Below are 1,998 nucleotides of genomic sequence, written 5' to 3'. Positions count from 1 at the left end.
ACTTTTACGTACTGATACGGACCAGCTATTTCTATTACAACAGATTTATCTAATGGGCAAAATGCAAAGTCAATGTTTCATATATATTTTTTCTATCTCAAGCCCAAAATCCAGAAGAGACGTGATTGATTGATTATACGCCATTACGTTAACGATGAGCAACTAGAAAATAGATTTTCTGCAGGATGATCCATCTCAAACTTGATTCTTCAGTTCTTCCAAGTAATTCAGGGGGGGGGGGGCGGGATGAATTGATCCCCTCTAGTGGGAACATCACCACTATAATGGAGTCCTTCTACTGTACTGGTCATCTGCTCTTTCTTTCCACCATTCCCAGCCTCAAAGCTTTCTCCAGAGTAGGGTAACTGAGCAAGAACATGATGATGATGATGATGATGATGATGATGATGTTGATAATAAAGTTGGAAGGGACCTTGGAGGTCATCGAGTCCAACTCCCTGCTCAGGCAGGAAACCCTACACCATTTCGGACAAATGGCTGTCCAGTCTCTTCTTAAAAACTTCCAGTGTTGGAGCATTCACCGCTTCTGGAGGCAGGCTGTTCCACTGGTTAATTGTTCTAACTGTCAGGAAGTTTCTCCTTAGTTCTAGGTTGCTTCTCTCCTTGGTTAGTTTCCACACGTTGCTTCCCGTCCTGCCTTCAGGTGCTTTGGAGAATAGCTTGACTCCCTCTTCTTTGGGGCAGCCCCTGAGATATTGGAAGACTGCTATCCTGTCCCCCCTCGTCCTTCTCTTCATTAAACTAGACATTCCCAATTCCAGCAACCGTTCCTTATATGTTTTAGCTTCCAGTCCCCTAATCATCTTTGTTGCTCTTCTCTGCGCTCTTTCTAGAGTCTCAGCATCTTTTTTACATCGTGGTAAAACCCACTAATTCTTCACGTCTTTCCCTTCTTCTGCTTTATAGCTCTTTTCGTTATGTCTGGTGGGGGAAAAAAAAAGCTTTCACCAAAACAGCACAGCGGACAGGTAGTCCTTGACTCACAACATTTCATTTAGTGACCGTTCAAAATGACGACAATGAAAAAAGGGACTTATGACCAGTTTTCGTAGTTAAAGACTTTTGCAGCGTCCCCGTGATCATGTGCTCAAAGTTCAGCGGCTTGGCGACTGGTTCCTATTTATGACCGTCGCTGTGTCCCAAGGTCACGTGATCCCCTTTTGTGACCACCTCACAAGCAAAGTCAAGGGGGAAGCAAGATTCGCTTAACGACCGGGTTATTAACTTTATCTTTTTCAGAGATTCAGTAGCAAGAAAGGTGGGAAAAACGGGGCAAAATCCACTTAACGTCTGTCTCGCTTAGTAAGGGAAAATTTTGGACTTGACTGCTGGGGCTGTAAGTCGAGGACTACCTGTAGAGCGGAAATTTGCCCGTTGGTTGTGATTCCTGTCTCTTTACACCTGGGGAGGCCGACATCAAATTATCCATACCTCTCTATGAGGACCACATACTCCAGGCTTTTTTTAATTGATGGGGGGGGATTTTATTTTGCAGGCATGATGGAAACCTGAGCAGGCACATTGGTCTGGAAGGGGGACATGGGAACGACAACATGGGGGATCTTGCTCTCTCTCCACCAAAACCCAGAGCCGAAACAGGACACGACGGTTCACAGAGGGTGATCAGTACTGCACGCAGGAAAGTTTCACGTCTCCGGCTATTTCCAGTTGATCCACTTGAGAGGCAGGGATCCGATGATAGTATTCAAATTTCAGCTGCCCGTTCACCATCACCTCGTAGCAGTTCTGCAGATAGGTGATCTCCAGCTAACGGTCAAAGAAAGCAGGAGACATTTTTATTCTGTTTTTTTTTTTAATTAATCCACTCATTTGCAAGAAGAGTAGAGTAGCTGGCTTTCATGCCTAAAGTGGGACTAGAACTTACCGTGACCTGGGGATTGGCCCAAAGTCAACCAGCTGGCTTTCATGCCGAAGGTGGGACTAGAATTCACCAGCACCTGGTAATTGGTCCAAAGT

At 45.2% G+C, this 1,998-nt stretch overlaps 1 protein-coding gene across 1 annotated transcript in view; it reads right to left on the bottom strand.

The window, feature by feature from the left end:
- Nucleotides 1-1,617: 1,617 nt before the first annotated feature.
- LOC107291283 (galectin-4-like) overlaps nt 1,618-1,998 on the bottom strand; it is a 12,739-nt gene continuing 12,358 nt past the window's right edge. The window contains exon 9 of the mRNA XM_029284910.1: nt 1,618-1,788. Within this exon, the coding sequence (XP_029140743.1) occupies nt 1,645-1,788 (144 nt within the window). The 3' untranslated portion in view covers nt 1,618-1,644. The remainder of the gene's footprint in view (nt 1,789-1,998) is intronic.

Source organism: Protobothrops mucrosquamatus, unplaced genomic scaffold, assembly GCF_001527695.2.
Source record: "Protobothrops mucrosquamatus isolate PMUCROS unplaced genomic scaffold, P.Mucros_1.0 scaffold1108, whole genome shotgun sequence".
Classification (NCBI taxonomy): Eukaryota; Metazoa; Chordata; class Lepidosauria; order Squamata; family Viperidae; genus Protobothrops; species Protobothrops mucrosquamatus.
The sequence above is the reverse complement of the archived record's forward strand: the minus strand, read 5'-3'. Positions and strand labels throughout refer to the sequence as shown.